Genomic DNA, 24692 nt, shown 5'->3' on the forward strand with positions numbered 1-24692 from the left:
ATGAGATTACAGCAATTGGATCACATTTTCAGGATCCACTTCTTTTTATTTTTTTTTTTGAGACGGAGTCTCGCTCTGTTGCCCAGGCTAGAGTGCAGTGGCGCAATCTTGGCTCACTGCAAGCTCCGCCTCCCAGGTTCACACCATTCTCCTGCCTCAGCCTCCCAAGTAGCTGGGACTACAGGCGCCTGCCACCATGCCCAGCTAATTGTTTGTATTTTTAGTAGAGATGGGATTTCACCATGTTAGCCAGGATGGTCTCCATCTCCTGACCTCGTGATCCGCCCACCTCGGTCTCCCAAAGTGCTGGGATTACAGGCATGAGCCACTGCACCCGGCCAGGATCCACTTCTAATTCTAATCCTCTTGCTACTTCTACCACATCTGCAGTTCCTTCCTCCATTAAAGTCTTGAACCACTCAAAGTCATGAAGGTTGAAATCAACTTCTTCCAAACTCCTGTTAATGTTGATATTTTGACCTTTTCCCACAAATCACAATTGTTCTTAAAGGCATCTAGAATGGTGAATCCTTTCCTGAAGATTTTCAGTTTACACACATCGCCCAGATCCATCAGAACAATCACTATCTATAGCAGCTACAGCCTTACAAAATGTATTTATTAAATAATACAACCTGAAAGTCAAAACTACTCTGATCCATGGACTACAGACTGGATGTTGTGTTAGCAGGAAACAAAGCAACATGAATCTCCTTGTACATCTCCATCAGAGCCCTTGGGTGATTGACCAGGTATTGCTATACAATGTCTAGTATTTTGAAAGGAATCTTTTTGTTCTGAGCAGCAGGTCTCAACACTGAGCTTAAAATATTCAGTAAACCATGTTGTAAACACATGGCTGTCACCTAGGCTTTGTAATTCCATTTACAGAGCACAGGCAGAGTAGATGTAGCATATTTTTTAAGGGTCCTAGGATTTCTCAAGGCATGGTAAGTGAACACTGGCTTCAACTTAAAGTCACCAGCTACATTTGCCTCTAACAAGAAAGTGAGCTTGTTCTTTGAAGCCTAGAAGCAGATATTGACTTCTCTGTAGTTAGGAAAGTCCTAGATGGCATCTTCTTCCAACAGAAAGCTGTGTCATCTACACTGAAAATCTGCTGGTTGGGGTAGCCACCTTCATCCATTATCTCAGTTAGATCTCCTGGATAACCTGGTGCGCCTTCTACATCAGCACTTGCTACTTCAACTTGCACTTTTATGTTACGGACATAGCTTCTTTCCTTAAACCTCATGAACCAACCTCAGCTAGCTTCAGCCTTTCTTTCTACAGCTTCTTAACCACTCTTAGCCTTCATAGACTTGAAGCAAGTTAGGAAGGACTTGTTCTGGATTAGGCTATGGCTTAAGGGAATTTTGTGGCTGGTTCAATCTTCTACCAAGACCACTAAAACTTTCTCCATGTCAACAATAAGGCTATATGGCTTCCTTATCATTCACGTGTTCACTAAGAAGGACTTTTAATTTCCTTCAAGAACTTTTCCTTTGCATTCACAACTTGGCTAACTATCTGGCCCAAGAGACTTAGCTTTCAACTTAGCTTTTGACATGTCTTCCTCAAATAAACTTAATCATTTCTAGCTTTTGATTTGAAGTGAGAGACACACAACTCTTCCTTTCACCTGAACACCTGGAGGCCACTGTAGGGTTATTAATTGGCCTGATTTCAATATTGTTGTTGTCTCCAGGAACAGGGAGGCCCAAGGAGAGGGAGAGAGATGGGGGAATGGCAAGTCAGTAGAGCAGTCAGAACACACACATTTATTAAGTTCACTGTCTTTCATAGGCACGGTTCATGGTGTCCCAAAGGAATTACAATAGTAACATCAAAGATCCCTGACCACAGATCACCATAACAGATATAATAATAATGAAAAAGTTTGAAATATGACAATTACAGACCAGGCGCAGTGGCTCACGCCTGTAATCCCAGCACTTTGGGAAGCTGACACAGATGGATCACCTGAGGTCAGGAGTTCGAGACCAGGCTAACCAACATGATGAAACTCCGTCTCTATTAAAAACACAAAATTAGCTGGGCACAGTGGCGCATGCCTGTAATCCCAGCTAAGAGGCTGAGGCAGGAGGATCACTTGAACCCAAGAGGCAGAGGCTGCAGTGAGCCAAGATCATACCATTGCACTCCAGCATGGGAAACAAGAGCGAAACTCCACCAATTCAATTCAATTCAATATAATAAAATAAAAATAAATGAAATATTATAATTATAAAAATGAGACACAGAGACATGAAGTGAGAATATGCTATTGGAAAAATGGCATTAATAGACTTGCTCAACACAGGGTTGCCACAAACTTTCAATTTGTAAAAAATGTAGTATCTGCGAAGTACAATAAAGCAAAGCAGAATAAAATGAGAGGCATGTCCGTAACTCCATCAACATGATAATAACTGGAAAAGAGGTAAGTAAATCTCTTGTGATCAATGAATAATTTTTTTCTTAACTTTAATAATGACAAGTAAATACAAACTACCAAACAAATGACAAGGAAATAGAAACTACCAAACAAATTCACGTTAAACCATGGAACACTTTTTTGGTCACTGGTTACCTATGTAGCAACAAAGTGTATCTGAAAGCCCAAAAATATACTACAGCTGCAAATAAACCCCTGGGGCAGGCTGACAACTCCGGGTTCTGTGAGCCTTCACCAAATCCACACTGAAGTTTCTTTTTGTTGGTTTTTTTTTTTTTTTAAATGGAGTCTCGCTCTGTCGCTCAGGCTGGAGTGCAGTGGCACAATCTCCGCTCACTGCAAACTCCGCCTCCCAGGTTCAAGCGAGTCTCCTGCCTCACCTTCTGAGTAGCTGGGATTACAGGCGCCTGCCAATACACCCGGCTAATTTTTTGTATTTTTAGTAGAGACAGGGTTTCACCATGTTGGCCAGGCTGCTCTTGAACTCCTGACCTCAAATGATCCACCCACCTCAGCCTCCCAAAGTGCTGGGATTACAGGTGTGAGCCACCGTGCCCAACCTACACTGAAGTTCTAATCCTCCAATGATGACTCAGATTAGCCAGAAAGGCCACCCACCTGGAAAGAAGGCAAGACTCATAATATCATTCATATATCCTATTAAAAAAAAATCAGATTTGTGAACAACTTACCTCCTTGCTCTAACTGCAATGCTTGAAGTTCCTCTTGCTCTAAAGATGAACATTCTGGAGCGGGCTCACAGCTGTTAGTGGGAGTCACAGAATTCAACATTTCTATATCTGACCCCTAAGGAAAAGTGATAATCTTTCAGTTATTTGCCTATTAGCTCCTCAAAGCTAGATTTGACTACATGTAAATGCTTCTTCCATTATTAAAAGACTCAGATGCTGCCATACTCCAAAGGAACAGTATCTAATCAGACAAGCTTTTGTTCAATTTAGTCCACAAAGGCCTATGGCAGGAAAACGGCACAATGGAGTCTCAGGTTTAAATTCTAAGTCATGTCAGCCCAAAAGTGGAATGCTCTATTTTATGAGCTCAAGCAATAAATTTGAATTTCAGAGAATAAGGGTCTAAATTTGGTTATTTCTATCATAATTTATTTCTACTTAACATTTATGGAACTACTCTAGACAAGGCACTTTGCTAGATGCTGTGGGATATAAAAAATTCAAATCTGGCTGGGTGCGGTGGCTCACGCCTGTAATCCCAGCACTTTGGGAGGCTGAGGCCGGTGGATCATGAGGTCAGGAGATCGAGACCATCCTGGCTAACATGGTGAAACCCGTCTCTACTAAAAATACAAAAAATTAGCCAGGTGTGGTGGCGGGCCCCTGTAGTCCCAGCTACTTGGGAGGCTGAGGCAGGAGAATGGTGTGAACCCGGGAGGCAGAGCTTGCAGTGAGCCAAGATCGTGCCACTGCACTCCAGCCTGGGCCACAGAGCGAGACTCCGTCTCAAAAAAAAAAAAACTCAAATCCATAGCTGGGCATGGTGGCAGGTGCCTGTAATCCCAGCTACTCAAGAGGCTGAGGCAAGAGAATCGCTTGAACGTGGGAGGTGGAGGTTGCAGTGAGCCGATATTGTGCCACTGCACTCAAGCCTGGGCAAAAAAAGCAAAACTCCATCTCAAAAAAAAAAAAAAAAAAAAAATCAAATCCAAAATTCAATTTTACAACACATTCAGAGAAACAGCCATATGCAAATAACTACTTATTATGGCAATATAAACTAAAAATGTCTAAAGCTTTAATGACATGGATTAAATAAACCTATAGGGTTAATGAATACTCTCCTTATACAATTTTAGACTATCTTTTTATTCTGAGGTTATCTTTCCTACTTTGATGTCAGACTGTCTTTTCATTAATAATAGCGGATCATACAATTTTTCTTTGTGTCTTAATTGTAAAACAAAGTTAACCACTAAGGTGATTCTGTCTTTCCCTATGTCCCCACTATAGTCTGCTGACACATGCAATCGAAAGGTCTGCATTCTCTTGCGTATACATAACTCAAGACAGCAAAAATTAAAAGAATTCATGAAAAAAGTAGGGCCGGGTGCAGTGGCTCACGCCTGTAATCCCAGCACCTTGGGAGGCCGAGGTGGGCGGATCACGAGGTCAGGAGATCGAGACCATCCTGGCTAACACGGTGAAACACCGTCTCTACCAAAAATACAAAAAAAAAAATAGCCGAGCGTGGTGGCGGGTGCCTGTAGTCCCAGCTACTCGGGAGGCTGAGGCAGGAGAATGGTGTGAACCGGTGAGGCGGAGCTTGCAGTGAGCAGAGATCCTGCCACTGCACTCCAGCCTGGGCGACAGAGCGAGACTCCATCTCAAAAAAAAAAACAAGAAAAAAGTAGCATTTAAGTTGAGCCCTAATGAGAATTTGGAATGCAAGACTCCGAGGTTGTCTATAGTGGCAGAATGGTGGAGGCTAAAGCAAGGTTATGGATTAGGAATTGCTGGGGAAACCAATTCTGGCCCAAATCAGAATGGCGGTAATGGGAAAGGAAAAGGAGACACATGTAAGAGAAATTAGCAAGAAAGAGTAGAATCTGGAAAGCAGATATAGAAGAAGAGAGATAAAAGTATAAACATGATTCAGTCTGGGACATAACATCCGGTACAGAACACCCTAATGATACATTTGACTGAGTGCCAGAGGTCTGCTGTCATACTCCACCCTGCAGACTCACAGGTAAGACTCCCATAGCTGCCTTGCTCCTGTATTGTTAATTATCCTTGAAGGAGAAGTTGCCATGGGAGTTGATCTAATCCTTTGAAGAAAACAAGCTAAAAATAGAAAAGTCACTGAAGATTTTAAAAAGAATCATCATCTCAATCTCAAATGATACAGTTCCTTTTAAATTTTGAAATTTTAATGCAGAAAAGGCAATCTTGTTTTTTTCTGTTAATGTTTTCTAAACAAAACTACCTGAACCTTAACTAACAGTTTAAAAAACAAAAATTTTTTAGTTTTTTTTTTCTTTTTTGGAAACAGAGTTTCACTCTTGTTGCCCAGGCTGGAGTGCAATGGCACGATCTCTGCTCACTGCAACCTTCGCCTCCCAGGTTCAAGTGATTGTCCTGCCTCAGCCTCCCAAATAGCTGGGATTACGGGCATGTGCGACCACGCCTGGCTAATTTTGTATTTTTAGTAGAGACGGGGTTTCTCTATGTTGGTCAGGCTGGTCTCAAACGCCCGACCTCAGGTGATCTGCCCCCACCTTGGCCTCCCAAAGTGCTGGAATTACAGGCATGAGCCACCACACCTGGCCTAAAATTTTTCTTAAAAAAACAAGTGGCCGGGCACGGTGGCTCACACCCGTAATCCCAGTACTTTGGGAGGCCGAGGCGGGCGGATCACCTGGGGTCGGGAGTTCGAGACCAGCCTGACCAACATGGAGAAACCCTGTCTCTACTAAAAATACAAAATTAGTCGGGCGTGGTGGCACATGCCTGTAATCCCAGCTACTCCGGAGGCTGAGGCAGGAGAATGGCTTACACCCAGGAGGCGAAGGTTGCTGTGAGCTGAGATTGCGTCACTGTACAACAAGACAACAAGAGCGACAGCCTGGACAACAAGAGCGAAACTCCATCTGAAAAAAGAAAAAAGAAAACAAGTGAGGCTTACAATACCCTAAAAACAAATGGGAAAATTATAGATAAGTCCATTAAAACCTGGAGTAAGTATATTTCTGTTTATCAATATACTGCCATTTTTCTATAGTGAACATATATCACCGGTACGAGAAAATAAAATGTACAAGCTATGTATACTTGTTGTATGTATATCAATCTTCTATTATAAAATTCATTTTGTGATAGGGTTCTGGCCTTTTTCCTGTGAAGTTCTGCTAATATAACATAAGTGGAACACATGTTCTCCATTCTCCTTTCTGATCTGTTCAAATCCAGGATCTATTTTCTAGCTGCATAATCTTGGCCAAATTACTTAACCTCTCTAAGCTTTAGTTTTCTCAACTATAAAATAAGAATGAAAACAGTATGTATCACAGTGAAATATTCAAAATTATTTAAGAACAGGGTATGGTGGCATATGCCTATAGTCCCAGCTACTTGGGAGGATCACTTGAGCCCAAGGAGTTAAAGGTTACATGGCACTATGATTGCCCATGTGAACAGCCACTGCACTCTAGCCTGGGCAATAGAGCAAGACCCTGTCCCTTTAAAAAAAAAAAAAAAAAAAAAAAAAAAAGACAAAATTGGCCAGGCACAGTGGCTCACATCTGTAATCCCAGCATGTTGGGAAGCCGAGGCGGGTGGCTCATGAGGTCAGGAGCTTAAGACCAGCCTGGCCAAGATGGTGAAACTCGTCTCTACTGTAAATACAAAAATTAGCTGGGCATGGTAGCAGGCGCCTGTAATTCCAGCTACTCAGGAGGCTGAGGCAGGAGAATCACTTGAGTCCAGTGGGGTGGAGGTTGCAGTGAGCTCAGATCATGCCACTGCACTCCAGTCTGGGCAACAGAGTGAGACTCGGTCTCAAAAAAAAGACAAAATTATATGAAAATGAAAGCCCCTCCCCCTCCCCCTCCCCCTCTCCCCTTTCTTCGGTCTCCCTCTCCTTCTTTTTTCAGTCTCCCTCTGTTGCCGAAGCTGGACTGTACCGCCGTGATCTCGGTTCGCTGCAACCTCCCTGCCTCGGGCTCCTGTGACTCTCCTGCCTCGGCCTGCCGAGTGCCTGGGATTGCAGGAGCGTGCCACCACGCCTGAATGGTTTTTGTATTTTTGGTGGAGACAGGGTTTCGCCGTGTTGACTGGGCTGGTCTCCAGCTCCTGGCCTCGAGTGATCTGCCTGCCTCGGCCTCCCGAGGTGCTGGGATTGCAGACGGAGTCTCGCTCACTCAGTGCTCAATGGTGCTCAGGCTGGAGTGCAGTGGCGTGATCTCGGCTCACTACAACCTCCACCTACCAGCCTCCTGCCTTGGCCTCTTAAAGTGCTGAGATTACAGCCTCTGCCCCGCGGCCACCCCGTCTAGGAAGTGAGGAGTGTCTCTGCCTGGCCGCCCATCGTCTGGGATGTGAGGAGCCCCTCTGCCCGGCCGCCCTGTCTGGGAAGTGAGGAGCGCCTCTGCCCTGCCGCCATCCCATATAGGAAGTGAGGAACGTCTCTGCCCGGCCGCCCATCGTCTGGGAAGTGAGGAGCGCCTCTGCCCGGCCGCCCCGTCTGGGAAGTGGAGTGCCTCTGCCCAGCCGCCCCCCCCTCTGGGAGGTGGAGTGCCTCTGCCCGGCCGCCACCCCCTCTGAGAGGAAGTGAGGAGCACCTCTGCCCGGCCACCCCGTCTGGGAAGTGAGGAGCACCTCTGCCCGGCCGCCCCGTCTGGGAGGTGAGGAGCGCCTCTGCCTGGCCGCCACCCCGTCTGGGAGGAAGTGAGGAGTGCCTCTGCCCGGCTGCCCTGTCTGGGAAGTGAGGAGCGCCTCTGCCTGGTTGCCACCCCGTATGGGAAGTGAGGAGCGCCTCTACCTGGCCACCCCGTCTGGGAGGTGAGGAGCGCCTCTGCCCGGCCGCCCCGTCTGGGAGATGAGGAGTGCCTCTGCCCGGCCGCCACCCCGTCTGGGAGGAAGTGAGGAGCACCTCTGCCTGGCGGCCCCGTGTGGGACATGAGGAGCACCTCTGCCCGGACGCCCCGTCTGGGAGGTGAGGAGCGCCTCTGCCTGGCCGCCACCCCCTCTGGGAGGAAGTGAGGAGCACCTCTGCCCAGCTGCCCCGTCTGGGAGATGAGGAGCACCTCAGCCCGGCTGCCCCATCTGGGAAGTGAGGAGCGCCTCTGCCTGGCCGCCACCCCGTATGGGAAGTGAGGAGCGCCTCTGCCTGGCCACCCCGTCTGGGAGGTGAGGAGCGCCTCTGCCCGGCCGCCCCGTCTGGGAGGTGAGGAGCGCCTCTGCCCTGCCGCCACCCCGTCTGGGAGGAAGTGAGGAGCACCTCTGCCCGGCCGCCCCGTCTGGGAAGTGAGGAGCGCCTCTGCCCGGCCGCCCCGTCTGGGAAGTGAGGAGTGCCTCTGCCTGACCGCCACCCCGTCTGGGAGGAAGTGAGGAGCGCCTCTGCCTGGCTGCCCCATCTGGGAAGTGAGGAGCGCCTCTGCCCAGCCGCCCCGTCTGGGAGGAGAGGAGCGCCTCTGCCTGGCCGCCACCCCGTCTGGGAAGTGAGGAGCGCCTCTGCCCGGCCACCCCGTCTGGGAAGTGAGGAGCGCCTCTGCCCGGCCACCCCATCTGGGAAGTGAGGAGCGCCTCTGCCCAGCCGCCCAGTCTGGGAAGTGAGGAGCGCCTCTGCCGGCCGCCCTGTCTGGGAGGTGAGGAGCGCCTCTGCCTGGCTGCCACCCCGTCTGGGATGAAGTGAGGAGCGTCTCTGCCCGGCCGCCCCGTCTGGGAGGTGAGGAGCGCCTCTGCCCGGCCGCCCCGTCTGGGAGGTGAGGAGCGCCTCTGCCTGGCTGCCACCCCGTCTGGGAGGAAGTGAGGAGCGTCTCTGCCCGGCCACCCCGTCTGGGAGGTGAGGAGCGCCTCTGCCCGGCCGCCCCGTCTGGGAGGTGAGGAGCGCCTCTGCCTGGCTGCCACCCCGTCTGGGAGTAAGTGAGGAGCATCTCTGCCCGGCCACCCCGTCTGGGAGGTGAGGAGCGCCTCTGCCCGGCCGCCCCGTCTGGGAGGTGAGGCGCGCCTCTGCCCGGCCGCCCCGTCTGGGAGGTGAGGAGCGCCTCTGCCCGGCCGCCCCGTCTGGGAGGTGAGGAGCGCCTCTGCCCGGCCGCCCTGTCTGGGAGGTGAGGAGCGCCTCTGCCCGGCCGCCCTGTCTGGGAGGTGTACCCAACAGCCCCGAAGAGACAGCGACCATCGGGAGCGGGCCATGAGGACAATGGCGGTTTTGTTGAAAAGAAGGGGGGGAAGTGTGGGGAAAGGAAGGAGAGACCAGATTGTTGCTGTGTCTGTGTAGAAAGAGGTGGGCATAGGAGACTCCATTTTGTTCTGACTAGGAGAAATTCTTCTGCCTTGGGATGCGGTTGATCTATGGCCTTGCCCCCAGCCCCGTGCTCTCTGAAACATGTGCTGTGTCAACTCAGGGTTAAATGGATTAAGGGTGGTGCAAGATGTGCTTTGTTAAACAGATGCTTGAAGGCAGCATGCTCTTTAAGAGTCATCACCACTCCCAAATCTCAAGTACCCAGGGGCAGAAACACTGCAGAAGGCCGCAGGGTCCTCTGCCTAGGAAAACCAGAGACCTTTGTTCATGTGTTTATCTCCTGACCTTCTCTCCACTATTATCCTATGACCCTGCCACATCCCCCTCTCCGAGAAACACCCAAGAATCATCAATAAATACTTCATTAAAAAAAAAAAAAAAAAAAAAAGAAAGTAAAGCACAGGGCCTGACCAATAACAAACCTTCAATAAATAAATATTTGCCTAATGTCTCAAAGCTATGTACAATAATGCAGAAGATGCTGGCTCATGAAGTGTTTTCAGCAGTGAAGTTTAATATGAGAGGGAAAATGTCCATTGGAACTTTTTGCTTAAAGGTAGAAAAAGACTGATCTTCAAAGAACACAGTTTACATCACTGGTAACGTTAATATTACAAATTACCTTATAAAAAGTATTAAATATCATACCTCATGACTGATGACAGTCCAACCACAAGATGAATCACTGTCACTGGAATTTTCAGACATCTTTCAGGTCTACAAATACAAAAACATATTGACTCATGAGACACTTTTTTTAATTATATAGGAAGCACTATATGTGACACTAAGTTTGAAAAGTTGTTTACTGTCTTCCAGGTGAAACAGAGACAAGCCACCCATAGATTCACCATACAGAACATGATAGCACTGCATACCTGTATGAACAGATATAAGCAAACTCCTAAGATAAGGAGACCCTCCTGGACTAGAACAGTCTCAACAGTTATATTGTTGGAATGAAGAAGAAAGTTATGTCTAAAAGAAAATGTAGCATTTGGCCAGACAGAGGTGAAGGAAAAGGATAATCGTGAATGGGGAGCAGGCAGCAACAGTAAAGGACTCTATTTTCAATGAACAGTAAGGTGTGAAAAACATGACTGCAGAAACTGAGAAGCAGAGGGAAATTGAAAAGCTCCTATGCCAAGAAAATGAAGTCTGTATGTTGGCAGCATGAAGCAATTTACATTTTTCAAACAGAGAAGAAACATGATCAAACTGTTTTTGAGACGGAGTCGCGAACTGTCAACCGGGTTGGAGTGCAGTGGCGCAATCTCGATTTGCTGCAACCTCCGCCTCCCGGGTTCAAGTGATTCTCCTGCCTCAGCCTCCCGAGTAGCTGGGACTACAGGCACGTGCCACCATGCCCCACTAATTTTTGTATTTTTAGTAGAGACGGGGTTTCACTATGTTGGCCAGGCTGGTCACGAACTCCTGACCTCGTGATCCGCCTGCCTCAGCCTCCCCAAGTGCTGGGATTACAGGCGTGAGCCACTGTGCCCGGCAATCAAACTGTTTTTATGAAAATAACTGTGTCAGCAATACTTCAGTTGTGTTAAAGTTGGGGCAGGGGGGAAGACACCAGAGGTTGGTCAGAAACATCTGGTCACTGGCAACAACCTGGACTCAAGCCCTAAACCAGCACACAATGGTCACTCCACCTGGTTTTTTCTTTTTCTATCTGAAACTCCTTTAAACTTCAAAACCCAACTTATTAAAGCAAATAGTATTCCTACTGATTTATTCTACATGTGTCTTATGCTTCTGTTATTGGACACATACTGTGAACACATTAGATCCAAGTTCTAATAGAACTCTACTGCAGACAATACGGAACTAGTGCTCAAATGAGAACAGGGCAAAAATACAGATCTATATAATCTGTTTTTGGGGGTTTTGTTTTGTTTTTTTGGTATTTTTAGTAGAGACGAGGTTTCACCATGTTGGCCAGGCTGGTCTCAAACTCTGGCCTCAAGTCAGAGCTATATAATCTGTTAATTATTCTGAAAACTCTTGTACATTAATATTTCAAAAAGAGAGGATACAAAAACGTTGGTCGCTAATAGTATAAAAATTAACATGTTTCAAATGAATTATTCAAAACCTGAAATAAGATATCAATTGTGTGACTTTTAATGTTATCACAGAGCATTTTGTAATAGGTTCACCTGAGGTCATCTAATTATTTCTAATTTCAATTAAGGCCCAGGCAGTTTATAACTCTATAAATTTAAAGGTAAACTTACAGAAAACTACTAGAGTAAAATAAAATTTTTCTGTCCATTCAGTAGAGGTTATCCAAAAAGCTACAGTTTAAATACCCTGTAGGATATTAATCACGTTTATATCTTAGCAATTTTATTTCAGCATTCTTTATTAAACTGACTATATAAATCCCAATTTCTCATTCAACCAGTCTGCATTCTTTATTAAACTGACTATATTTCTTTTCTTTTTTTTGAGTGTGACAGGGTCCTGTTCTGTCATACAGCCTTGAGTGCAATGGCATAATCATGGCTCACCGCAGCCCTGACCTCCCAAGCTCAATCGATCCTCCCGCCTCAGCCCCATAAGTAGCTGGGCATGTGCCACTATGCCCAGCTAAATTTTTTATATTTTTTGTAGAGACAAGGTTTGGCCATGTTGGCCAGGCTGGTCCGGAAGACCTGGCCTCAAGCAATCCGCTCTCCTCAGCTTCCCAAAGTGCTGGGATTACAAGCGTGAGCCACTGCACCTGGCCTAAACTGAATATATAAATCCCAATTTCTTATTCCACTATTTTTCAGGACTTTCAAAAAAGTTTTTGATATGTATCAACGTCTATTTGTATGAGAATCATGTTTATAATAGCTTGAAAATTATGCATGACATAGAAATACACAAAGACTGAGCAATTAAATTTGCAGAGGGAAAGAAGAATGATCAAGGAAGTCTCTATAAATGAGGTTGCAAATTTGATAGCATTTTTTAAAGTAAATTAACAGTTGTCAAAATTTAAAAATTGAGATACTACATTAAAATGAAGATTTCTGGAGCCGGGAGCAGTGGAGAGTGCCTATTAATCCCAGCTACTTGGGAGACTGAGGAAGGAAGATCCCTTGAGGCCAGGAGTCCAAGGCTGTTAAGAGCCACAATGATCATGCCTGTGAATTGCCACTGCACTCCAGACTGGGTAACACAGTGAAACCTTGACTCTTTAAAAAAAAAAAAGGGCTAGGTGTGGTAGCTCACATCTGTAACCCCAACGCTGAGAGGCCAAGACGAAAGGACTGCTCAAGTCCAAGAGTTCAAGATCAGCCTGGGCAACATCGCAAAAAACAAACAAAACGATTTCCGATTCCTGAAAAAAAAAAAAAAAATCAAAAGATCCGATGACAAGGAAAGATGTCCCAGTGAAAAAGGAAAACGCATCACGCAGGAAAAACAAAGGCAGAAAAATGTAAAAGAATATGAAAATTCTTTAAAAAAATAAAAAAGACAATCTAGTACAAATGTAGTTTAAAAGATCACATTTGATTTTTTCTTTTTTTTTTTGAGACGGAGTCTCACTCTGTCACCAGGCTGGAGTGCAGTGGCGTCATCTCAGCTCACTGCAACCTCTGACTCCCCGGTTCAAGCAATTCTCCTGCCTCAGCCTCCCGAGTAGTGGGGATTACAGGCACGCGCCACCATGCCCAGCTAATTTTTGTACTTTTAGTAGAGATGGGGTTTCACCATCTCTACTAAAGGCCAGGAGATTCTCCATCTCCTGACATCGTGATCCACCCAACTCAGCCTCCCAAAGTGCTGGGATTATAAGCGTGAAGCCACCGCACCTGGCTATGATGTTTTTTTTAATTTTTGAGACAGGATCTCGCTTTGTCACCCAGGCTGGAGTGCAGTGACATGAACACAGTTCATTGCAGCGTTGACCTCCCAGGCTCAAGCTACCCTCCCACCTCAGCCTCCTGAGTAGCTGGAACTACAGGTGTGCACCACCATGCCTAATATTTGTATTTTTTGTAAAGACAGGGTTTTGCCATGTTGCCCAGGTTGGTTTCACATTCCTGAGCTCAAGTGATCCACCTCCCTTGGCCTCTCAAAGTGCTGGGATGACAGGCATGAGCGGTTACATCTGGTCAGATTTGGCCAGGTGCAGTGACTCACGCCTATAATCCCAGCACTTTGGGAGGCCAAGGCGGGTAGATCATGAGGTCAGGAGTTCAACACCAGCCTGGCCAAGATGATGAAACCCTGTCTCTACTAAAAATACAAAAAATTAGCCGGGCATGGTGGCAAGCGCCTGTAATTCCAGCTACTCGAGAGGCTGAGGCAGGAGAATTGCTTGAACCCAGGAGGCGGATGTTGCGGTGAGCCGAGATGGCATCATTGCACTCCAGCCTGGGCAACAAGAGGGAAACTCCGTCTCAAAATAAATAAACAAATAAATAAAATAAAATAGCATATATTAAGATGGCAGGGCCAAGAGTGGCAGCTTGCACCTGTAACAGCACTTTCGGAGGCTGAGGTGGGAGGAATACTTGAGGCCAGGCGTTCAAGACCAGGCTGGGCAACATAGTGAGACTCTCCATCTCTACCAAAAAAAATTTTTAAATCAGCAGGACATGGTGGCCCACACTTGTTGTCCTAGCTACTTGGGAAGCTGAGGCAGGAGGATCACTTGAGCTCAGGAGTTCAAAGTTGCAGTGAGCTATGATTGCATGACTGCACTCCAGCCTGGGTAACAAAGCAAGACCCTGTCTCAAAAAAAAAAATTTTTTTTAAAGATAGGGAAGCAACTCAACAACCCTAGACCTGTGGGATGCAAGGAAGCAACATAATATTCCATGAAAAATATGAGCATCTAAACTTAACCAGTGTTGATGAGGGAAAGGGTTTAGAAGATAGTGGGAAGGGTTTTGAAGAGATCTGAGAAGACATGAAAGATTATTTTATTATTTTTATCATTATTTGGATACAAGGTCTCACTCTGTCACTCAGGCTAGAGTACAGTAGTATGAACACGGCTTGCTGAGATGGGAAAATAGGGTCTGGAGGCAGGGAACATTAGGCCAATTCACACTTCAGCTATGACAGGAAATATCCTCTCCATAGGGCATATACCAAGTAAATGACTTTGTAACTTTACTTCACCTCTCCATTCACATAGGGTGTACACCAAGTAACCAATGGAAACCTCTAGAGGGTATTTAAACCCCCACAAATTCTGTAACGGCGCCCTTGAGCCCCTATGCTAGGGCCCGCCACCACACTGTGGAGTGTACTTTCATTTTCAATAAATCTCTGACTTCATCCTTTCCTTGCTTTGTCTGTGTGTTTTGTCCAGTTCTTTGTTCAAGATGCCAAGAACCTGGACACCCTCCACCAGTAACACAGCCTTGAACTCCCAGCTTCAAGTAGATGCTCCCATCTCAGCCTCCCAAGTAGCTAGGACTATACAGGTATATGCCACCCTGCCCAGCTAATTTCTTTTTAAGAGTCGGGGTCTTGCTAGGTTGGTAGGCTGGTCTCGAACTCCTGGGCTCAAGTGATCCACCCACCTCGGCCTCCCAAAGTGCTACGATTACAGGTGTGAGCCACTGTACACAGCCTAAAGATTATTTTATTAAAGGACTGAATAACCAACTATAGAAGGGAGAAAGTGTAGGACAGCTCCCAGGTTTCTGGTTTAAGTGACTGGGTAACTGGAAAAATTGTATATGAAACAAGAAGTAGGTGACGGCTTTGTGATAAGAAAACTGGCTGAAGCCTAAAAAGCATTCTTCCTCCACTGTGTGAAAGCTTCCCTCCTTCCCTTTGCCTGCTCCCATCTTCTAACAGATTTCAAAAAAAAGTAAAATACATTACTGACTTGGGACAACTTACCATACTTGAATTTCTCAAATCAATAAGCCCACTTTAATCAGGCCCCAGTTTAATGCTTTGTTTACTTCCTTCAGTGAAAGATAACATTGAAACCAGCCAATTATCCCACAGAACTGATCTTCATGGTTTCTTTGAATAAACACAAAAATTGATCCTCACAGTCTTAAAACTTGAGAAAGTTCTATTTGTGTTATCTAAGCTCCTTTCTTAGGAAACAAACCATCAGGCCTCCTAGATAGTATTAAGAAGCTGAAACTTACTTAACAGACCACTGCAACTGGACAATGAGAAGCCAGAGACTGTATGATTGCTTAACTGACCACCTGCTGCCTGTTGACCAACTTCTCTTCCTCACCCCTCTCTAATTCCTGTTTGCCCACACATGGTTACATTTCTTCTCTGCTATATAGACCTCTAATTTTAGTCAGTCAGAGATGGATTTGAGACTGATCTCCCATCTCCTTGGCTGCAGCACCCAATTAAAGCCTTCTTCCCTAGCAAGACTCGTCTGTGACTGGCTTTCTGTGAGGCAAGCAGCAGGACCTAGACCAAACCCCTGGTGTTTTGGTAACACCATCCAGCCCAAAAGAGAAAAAAAGATTTGCCGCTGGCCCTAACACCACCACGACAATTTGGATAAGCAAAACTAACAGGCTTACTAAAGAACTCTATTAATTCAGCTGTTCTCAAAATGTTGGGCGTGTACTACAATCAAAGCAAAAAAATAAATAAATAACTTTTTAAGCCCTATCCTAGACACAGTGAATATGAAAGCCCCCTGGCAGTTTGAACCTCCTCATTATAGCTAGAGATCTTAAAATGATAATCTCATTATGTAATTCCTTTAAAATGTTAAGATTTTCTTCAAGATAATGCCCCAAAGCCTTGAATATCAAGTATTTTATCTCTAGCTCTCATCTCTTTTAATTCATTCCCCCTTTGCCCAACCTTCTCAATTCCCCTCAAAATGCTTGGCTTTGTCTTTACTCCAGGGCTTTACATATTCTGATCAGTTGCCCATCCCTTTACCTCCACCCAAATTCCTCTGCTTGTCTCAGCTAAAGGTTCACTTCCTTTGAGAACCATCCCTTGACCCCATCCCTAAGACTATTATTTTCTGCATCTAGCACTTAATATAGAATATTGTGCTGTGATTGCTTATTTAGCAGCCTATAATGTATTCCCAACACATATTGAATGAATGCTAAATACATATTAAGCAATCAATAAACAAGAAAGGTAACCACGTCTGGGTGATAGTGCAGTTAATTGCTCTTTACAGAACTCAAAATTAGGCTGGGTGCGGTGGCTCACACCTGTAATCCCAGCACTTTGGAAGGCCAAGGCGGGCAGATCACGAGGTCAGGAGTTAAAGACCAACCTGGCCAACATAGTGAAACCCCATCTCTACTAAAAATACAAAAATTAGTCGGGCATGCTGGCGTGCGCCTGTAGTCTCAGCTACTCGGGAGCCTGAGTCAGGAGAATCACTTGAAACCAGGAGGTGGAGGTTGCAGTGAGCCAAGATCGCACCACTGCACTCCAGCCTGGGCAACAGAGCAAGACTCCACCTCCAAAAAAAAAAACTCAAAATTCTGGAGAAATCCATGAGCTTCCTCTCCCATTATTGTGACCATTGGTAAATGTATAAACCCTCCCCATTTTAAGAGCTTTACTAATAGTAATTTAGAAATAAGCAGAATTTAGAGGACAGTTACAAAGGCTAAGAAATCATACAGTTATAAAAAGAAGAATACTTTGTGAAGACAATAAACTTGAAGCTCTCTTTAGGCTCAGGCTTCCTTTCATTCCTCAGAGTAGTTTCTTTAACTCGATCTCCAGTCATATATTTCCAATTGCTTTTGATGTCCCCTTGCAGGTTTCTCAAGTGTTTAACACACAACAGCTACAATACTGAAATCATCTTCCTGCTGCTCCTCCTATTTCTGCTAACTCACAGAATTGCAGTAGCCAAAACCAATACAGCCATTACAAGCAAGAGTCACCACACATTCAGGTCAAAAACCTTAGACTTATGTTGACAAAAAGAGTCAAACCCTGTAAAATATTTGAAGAGATTTATTCTGGGATAGATTTATGCTGGGATAGAGAAGCTTAACTCTAAAAAGGATGGTCAGGGCAAGCTTCATTGCTAAAGTATATGTGAGCAAAGATTTGAATGAGTGAGGCACCATTATATACAGTTAACTGGAGGAAGAGCATTTAAGAAATAGTAGCTATAAAGCTGAGATCAGAGCTCTACCTTTGAGAAATAGCAAGGAGGCCTGCTAGCAGGAGAGAGGTAGAGATTAAACACAAGATAGGCCGGGCGCGGTGGCTCACGCCTGTAATCCCAGCACTCTGGGAGGCCGAGGTGGGCGGATCACGAGGTCAGGAGATCGAGACCATCCTGGCTAACACAGTGAAACCTCGTCTCTACAAAAAATACAAAAAATTAGCTGGGCGATTAGCCGGGCGTGGTAGCGGGCGCCTGTAGTTCCAGCTACTTCGGAGGCTGAGCCAGAACAATGGCGTGCACCCGGGAGGCGGGGCTTGCAGTGAGCCGAGATTGCGCCACTGCACTCCAGCCTGGGTGACAGAGCGAGACTCCGTCTCAAAAAAAAACAAAAAAACAAAAAAACCCCACAAGATAATAAACAGGGTGGCAAGGGGACAGACTGAGTAGGGCTTACAGATCCTAAGACTCCTTTTAAAAAGCGTTTTAGCTTTTCACTCTGAGTGAGAACTAAAAGTCACAGAAGGGTTTTGAGAAAAGGAATAAAAGATCACTCTGGCTACCTACTGGGACAGCATTGTGGGGGAGCAAAGGCAGAAGCAAGAAGTTCATTTGCATGGCTACTATGATAATCCAGGTGAGACATGATGGTGGTTTGGACTAGAATGGTGGCAGTGAAGACAGCGAGAAATGGACAGATTATACACGGATTTCAAAGGTAGAGCCAACAGGACTTCCTGATGTATTGAATATGTGGTATAAAGGATGACTCCTGGCCTCACCGAGTACTAGAATGGAATAGTTACTGAGGCAGGAAGACTTGAAAAAGAGCAGGTTATGAGAAGAAAATCAGTAAATTGGGTCGGGCGTGGAGGCTCACACCTGTAATCCCAGCAATTTGGGAGGCCGAGGTGGGCAAATCACTTGACGTAAGGAGTTCATGACCAGCCTGACCAACATGGTGAAACCCTGTCTCTACTAAAAATACAAAAATTGACCAGGTGGTCTGGTGGATGCCTATAGTCCCAGCTACTCGGGAGGCTGAAGCAGGAGAATCGCCTGAACCCGGGAGGTGGAGGTTGCAGGGAGCTGAGACTATACCACTGCACTCCAGCCTGGGAGACAGAAAAAGACTCCATCTCAAGAAAAAAAAAGAAGAAGAAGAAGAAAAGAAAACCAGCAAATTGGTTTGGATCATTTTAAATCTGAGATAGTTATTATCCAAGAGGAAACATCAAGTAGGTGTCTGGAGACTGAATTCAGGGAAGAGTTATAGGCTAAATAAGTCATTTAAAAACACTTTGGTGGAGGCTGTCAAAATCTGTAAGAATAACACAACAACAATGTCAATTTCACCTCATAAAATATAACTGGAATGAACATTACCTGATATGATGGTGCCCCTCATCATTCCTGGGTAGCTACATTTTACTATGAAAAAGGTGAGGTTTCCATTACCATTATATCTTCTAGAACTAGAAAAGATGGAGAAGAATGGGAGCATTATTCTCCCACACGTCTACAATTCCGAAGTAAGGCAACCAATAGGCTATAGGCAAAGGCCTCAAAGTACAGCTGTACTGTCATGTGACCAAAGATAAGCGAGTCAGTCTGGAGTGCTTTCAAGAACGTATTTCTAAAATACTTTTCAAAAGGACTGGGTCTTTCACCTCCGCCAAACGATATGAAAATGTCTGCTTTAAAACACATCACTTGAGAAAGGGAAGAGGATACAAGATCCCAACTAATGAAAACTTTTTTTTTTTTTTTTTTTTGAGACAGAGTCTCACTCTGTCTCCAGGCTGGAGTGCAGTGGCACAATCTCGGCTCACTGCAACCTCTGCTTCCCGGGTTCAAGAGATTCTCCTGCCTCAGCCTCCCAAGCAGCTGGGATTACAGGTGCACACCACCATGCCGAGCTAATTTTTGTATTTTTAGTAGAGACGGGGTTTCACCATGTTGGTCAGGATGGTCTCGATCTCTTGACCTTGTGATCCGCCTGCCTTGACCTCCCAAAGTGCTGGGATTACAGGTGTGAGCCACTGTGCCCAGCATGAAAACTTTTTTGAAGTCTACTTTTTGTCTAATAAACGTATGGAAATATTTTAAATGAGCCTATCCTCATCCGGAACATGAAATTGCATTCATTCATTCAACATATGCTTATTGAGTACCTACTGTGTGCCATGAACTCTTCTAAGAAAAAACTCCCCCAAAGAAAAGTACTTTTTGAAGACACAGTTATCCAGCTGGCGCCCAGTGCCACGGAGAAAAAAGTGAGGGCAGAGTAGGGGTGGGGATGGTGCAAGAACTGGAATGTTAAATACGGTGGTTAGGGAAGGCCTCCTTGAAGTCCTGAAAACAGTTGTGAAGAATGAATGAGTAGTTTTCCATCTTTTTTGTGCCTGAACACAACTGAGATTTAGTTCTATGGATGAAACACCTAGAGATAAGCTAAATATTAAAAAGACCAACTGTGAGGCCGGGTACAGTTCGAGATTAGCCTGGCCAGCATGGTGAAAACCCCATCTCTACTAAAAATACAAACAAACAAACAACAAAAAAAACTAGCCGGGCATGGTGGTGGGCACCTTTAGTCCCAGCTACTTGGGAGGCTGAGGCGGAAGAATGACTTGAATCCGGGAGGCAGAGATTACAGTGAGCCAAGATTCTGCCACTGCACTCCAGCCTGGGTGACAGAGCAAGACTCCGTCAACCAAATTGAATTCATATCTAAAATATCAAAATGAAACTGATAAAAAAGATCCTTAAGAAGCAAAGTCTGTAACTTATGAGAAGCAGGTTGAGCCTTCAGAGAGTAATTCAAATTATCTAGGTAAAAGGGACTGGAAAGTGAAGACATTCCAAAAGGTACAGAAAGTAGAAAGCACAACAGCACAGAAAACTTACGTTCTAAGAACTCCACGAAAAGCCACAGGCCGGGCCCATTGGCTCACGTCTGTAATTCCAATACTTTGGGAGGCCAAGGCAGGCAAATCGCTTGAACTCACAAGTTTGAGACCAGCCTGGGCAACATGATGAAGCCTCATCTCTACTAAAAATACAACAAATTAGCCGGGTGTGGTGGCTCACACCTGTAATCCCAGCACTTTGGGAGGATCACTTGAGACCAGCCTGGCCCATGGCGAAACCCCATCTCTACTAAAAATACAAAAAAATTAGCTAGGCCCACATGGTGGCAGGAGCCTGTAATCCCAGCTACTCGGGAGGCTGAGGCACGAGAATTGCTTGAACCCAGAAGTGGAGGTTGCAGTGAGCCGAGATAATACCACTGCACTGCAGCCTGGACAAGATACTCTACCTCAAAAAAAAAAAAAAAAAAAAAAGGCCAGGGGTGGTGAGTCACACCTGTAATCCCAGCACTTTGGGAGGCCGAAGTGGGAGGATCACGAGGTCAGGAGTTCGAGACCAGCCTGGCCAACATGGTGAAACCCCATCTGTACTAAAATACAAAAATTAGCCAGGCGTGGTGGTGCGTGCCTGTAATCCCAGCTACTTGGGAGGCTGAGGCAGGAGAATCGCTTGAGTCCAGGAGGTGGGGGTTGCAGTGAGCCGAGATCACACCACTGCACTAAGGCCTGGGTTACAGAGCCAGACTCCATCTCAAAAATAAATTAAAAAGGCCAGGCACACTCCAGTGAAACTCCATCTCAAAAAAAAAAACCACAAAAAACAAAACAAACAAACAAAATTATAGATATTGCTAAACTGCTCTCCCAAAGGTAGTACAAAGTTGCTGCCAACAACACCATATGAAAGTACCTATTTCTCCACAATCCCACCAACAGAGTAACAACCATCTTTAATTTCCGCTCATCTCATGAGAAAAATAATAAATTCCTTAATCTGCACTTCCCGGAAGACTTCAGTGGGGCTGTGCATCTTGTGTTTACTGGCTATCCTCATCTCCTTTTCTGTGAAGCATCTATATTCATATGTTCACTTTCCTATTGGATTGCCATTACTGATTTGTAGTTCCTTATAAGTTGGGTCATGAATTAATGTTCTAGCATGCCTCAAACATTTTTAAAGTATCTTTATTATGTTTCAAATTTTAAAGTCAATGTAGAGGCTGGAAAACAGGGTGTCTTTTATAGTATCTAGATTTTGTATCTTGTTTTAGAAAGCTTTTCCTGCTCCCAAGATTATAAAATTATTCTCCTGTATTTTCTACTAATACTTCCAGAGTTTTTGGCTTTTACATTTAGCTGTTTAATTCATGCATTTGGATTTTTTTCTTTTGGTGTGAAGTGGAAATTAAACCAAATATTGAATATTCCATACTTTTTCTATAATTTGAAATGCCACCTTTTATCATATAAAGTCCCACACATTTATTAATCCATTTCTGTGTTCTCTATTCTGTTCTACTGATCTATTTTCTATTCCTGAACCACTACAACGCTGGTTTAATTGCTATGGTACTGACGGCTTTCTATAGTGCCATTTTTCAACCTTCCCTGTCCCTCCCTAAAAACACACTACTGCTGGGCGCAGTGGCTCATGCCTATAATCCCAGCATTTTGAGAGGCCGAGGCGGGTGAATCACCTGAGGTTAGGAGTTCAAGACTAGCCTGGCCAATACGGCAAAATCCCGTCTCTACTAAAAATACAAAAATTAGCCGGGCATGGTGGCCCATGCCTGTAATCCCAGCTATTCGGGAGGCTGAGGCAGGAGAATCGCTTGAACCGGGAGGTGGAGGTTGCAGTGAGCCGAGACCACGCCATTGCACTCCAGCCTGGGCAGTAAGAATGAAACTCCGTCTCAAAAAAAAAAAACCACTACCCTATAAACATAGAGGCAAAGATGAAAGAGACTGTAGGTTACATACACTTATACCCAGTGCTAAAATGTTTTTCTTCCCGCTCAAAGAGTCTGCCCGACTTTAAGAGTAAGTATTCTGTACAATAAAGACACACTCCTTAGTGTGACACTGAAAAGCTCCCACTATCTGGTTCTAACCTAACTTGCAACTAATCTGATTAGCTTTCCTCCTCATCTTGCCGAAGTAATTTAATTGCTGTCTTCTGAACACAAAATGGACAACCCTAACTCCATGTCTTCACTTCTGAAATGCTTTTCTTCCTTCATTCTGATTTCTGTATTTAAAGCTGTCTTCTCCCATGAAATTTTCCTAGATCACTGTTTCTGACATACACTGATTTCATTTTCCCCTGAATCTATAGCATTTACTATACTTCTCAGCATAATTTGTCTAATGGTAGCTTACACTACTTACTTTTTTCCTTGATCTACTTTATTAATTAGTATTAAGTTCAAAGTTTTGATAAATAGCTCCAATTTTATTTGTTAATGTCTTTATTATAGCTTTATTTTTAGAGACAGGATCTCGCTCTGTCACTCACCCAGGCGGGAGTACAGTGGCGCCATCACAGCTCACTGTAACCTCAAACTCCTTGGCTCAAGCGATCCTCCCATCTCAGCCTCCTGAGTAATTGGGACTACAGGTACACACCACCAAGTCAGGCTAATTTTTGTATTTTTAATAGAGACGGGGTTTCACCATGTTGGGCCAGACTGGTCTCAAACTCCTGACCTCAGGTGATCGACTCGCCTCGACCTTCCAAAGTGCTGGGATTACAGGTGTGAGCCACCACACCCAGCCAATATGTACTTGTTTCTAAAATACTTTTTCTTTATCATAAGTATTCTATATATCAACCTAACTTGAAGTTAATCTCAAGGGTCAGATCCTCTCATAGCCAGAGATAACTTCCCCAGAAGGAAAAATCTAAACTCCATTATTTCTTTGGCTCAAAGACAATGCTTTAAACATGAAATGTATTTCTCAGAGGACCTGAGATTTCACATTCAATGTAGTCTCATTGTTCATGAAATCAACTTAAAGATCCATTTGAGAATATTAAAAACAATAGCCACTTCCTGTTGTCAAACTAGACTGATGACCATTCTTACACTTATAGAAGTGAGATTCAAACAAATCAAAACCAAAATTAAAAGCTCAACCACAGAAGTACACTGCAGTTTCAGGACATTTAATGCAACAGAGTGCAAAGTCACAGTCAGGAGAGGAGCCAGGTTTCCTTCAGTCTGGAAAAAGCCACCAGTCTCTACCAAGAAATCAAATGAATACCCCATTTGACTTTTTTTCTTTATCAAACTTCCTATCAAAAAGTATTTATCACATCAAGGCATCACACTTCAAATATATAAGTGCTTTATGTAAATGCACTTAGTACAATAATACTTCATATGAGTAGATAACTCCACCACTTACAAAGCAATTTCATTTTCATATCTGATTTAATCTTCACAAATACCCCCATAAAGGCAGCTTGCTATTATTTACAAATTCCAAATGAAAACGAACAGAAAATTATAAATAATTACTTCCTCAACATCATTAAAAATCCTCTGATTTCCAACCTAATGCTCTTTTTACATTTCAACATGCTGGCAATATGAACCAGAAGTAGATTTTGTAAGATTTTATCCAAATAGTGATTTGGATAAGTACTTAAAAAAAAAAAAAGATTTCAGGCTTCCTGTGATGACAGAAAAAAATACTTAACTCACACTTCTTATTTTCTAATACTTCCTCAGGTAATTCTATAAGCCCTAAAGAGCTTTCCACACATTAAATACCCTTTGGGGGAAAAAAATCCCTTTATTTATCACTTAATTACAATCCTTCCCATATTATAGGGCTGAATTTCATCTTAGAACTCAAATTGAGAGAAAATATGGCCAAGTTTATCCGGTGGAATACATTGCAAATGACCTTTGAAACCAAGTGTTTTAGTCTAGTTAAAATTACGGAACTGTCAGGAAGGAAATTTGTGAAAATGTAATCCTTTATCACTTACAATACTGCAACTTCCTCATCTTCACCACAAAGAAACACAAACATAATTCAGCCTCCAGCAGTTCTGCACTGTTAGATGAGTCTGCATTTTTTGTTTAAAGTACCTTGGACTTAACAGGCCTTGCTGCTGTGTTCATGTTCTTAACATGTTCAAAAACTACAACTTCCATGATTTTAGCAGTTCATATGCACCTAATTTTTAAAAGTCTTTCTTTAACTTGAATAAGAATATAATTATACAACCCATATAACAATACTGTGGAAT

General features: G+C 44.4%; 1 protein-coding gene across 24 annotated transcripts in view; it reads right to left on the bottom strand.

Moving 5' to 3' along the window:
- The window catches only part of CCPG1 (cell cycle progression 1), a 55897-nt gene that overhangs the window by 26707 nt on the left and 4498 nt on the right, over nt 1-24692 (bottom strand). For 16 of the 24 annotated variants that reach the window (XR_008513596.1, XM_054531521.2, XM_054531519.2 and 13 more), the window contains exons 2-3: nt 10106-10174; nt 3151-3265 (exon numbers count right to left, since the gene is read on the bottom strand). Coding sequence is in view for 23 of the 24 variants with exons in the window: in XM_054531521.2 (XP_054387496.1) it covers nt 3151-3265; nt 10106-10165 (175 nt within the window). In the remaining variant the exon portion in view is untranslated. Of the gene's footprint in view, nt 1-3150; nt 3266-10105; nt 10175-18944; nt 19045-24692 lie in introns of those variants that run through there. The other 8 variants (XM_054531522.1, XM_054531520.1, XM_054531515.1 and 5 more) reach the window with 2 other exon arrangements.

Source organism: Pongo abelii, chromosome 16 (assembly GCF_028885655.2).
Source record: "Pongo abelii isolate AG06213 chromosome 16, NHGRI_mPonAbe1-v2.0_pri, whole genome shotgun sequence".
Lineage (NCBI taxonomy): Eukaryota > Metazoa > Chordata > Mammalia > Primates > Hominidae > Pongo > Pongo abelii.